This window comes from Buceros rhinoceros, unplaced genomic scaffold (genome assembly GCF_000710305.1).
Source record: "Buceros rhinoceros silvestris isolate BGI_N320 unplaced genomic scaffold, ASM71030v1 scaffold21074, whole genome shotgun sequence".
Classification (NCBI taxonomy): Eukaryota; Metazoa; Chordata; class Aves; order Bucerotiformes; family Bucerotidae; genus Buceros; species Buceros rhinoceros.
This window is the reverse complement of record NW_010406748.1, coordinates 2,036-2,406: the sequence shown is the minus strand read 5'-3', so window position 1 is coordinate 2,406 and position 371 is coordinate 2,036. Positions and strand designations below refer to the sequence as shown.

Below are 371 nucleotides of genomic sequence, written 5' to 3'. Positions count from 1 at the left end.
GTTCCCCGAGCCCCCCGCGCGGTACCTGTGCAGCCGCGGCCGGCGCTGAGCGGCCCCTCTCTCTCTCCGCAGTTCGTGGAGAGCGACGATGACGAGGAGCTGCTGTTCAACATCCCGTGAGTTCCTCCCCGAACTCCGCCTGAGCCCGCCTGGCTGCGGGCAGGGCTTGAGCCTGGGAAGGAGGCTGCTGTCACCGGCCCGATGTGGAGGGAACGGGGGTTCACGGGCAGTGTGAAGCTGAAAGGAGTGATCGTGGTGGGGGAGGATGACGGCTCCCACCCGGCGGAGATGAGGCTGTGAGTACCTTGAGCACAACCTTCACTGCCGCCGCTGGAGTCACAGCTGAGGAGAACCGCAACCCTCACGCTGCT

At 66.6% G+C, this 371-nt stretch overlaps 1 protein-coding gene across 1 annotated transcript in view; it reads left to right on the top strand.

Annotated features, from left to right (window-relative positions):
* Positions 1-72: 72 nt before the first annotated feature.
* PITHD1 (PITH (C-terminal proteasome-interacting domain of thioredoxin-like) domain containing 1) overlaps positions 73-371 on the top strand; it is a gene marked incomplete at its 5' end in the record, with an annotated part of 1,985 nt that continues 1,686 nt past the window's right edge. The window contains 2 exons of the mRNA XM_010134251.1: positions 73-116; positions 210-296. Of these exons, the coding sequence (XP_010132553.1) occupies positions 73-116; positions 210-296 (131 nt within the window). The remainder of the gene's footprint in view (positions 117-209; positions 297-371) is intronic.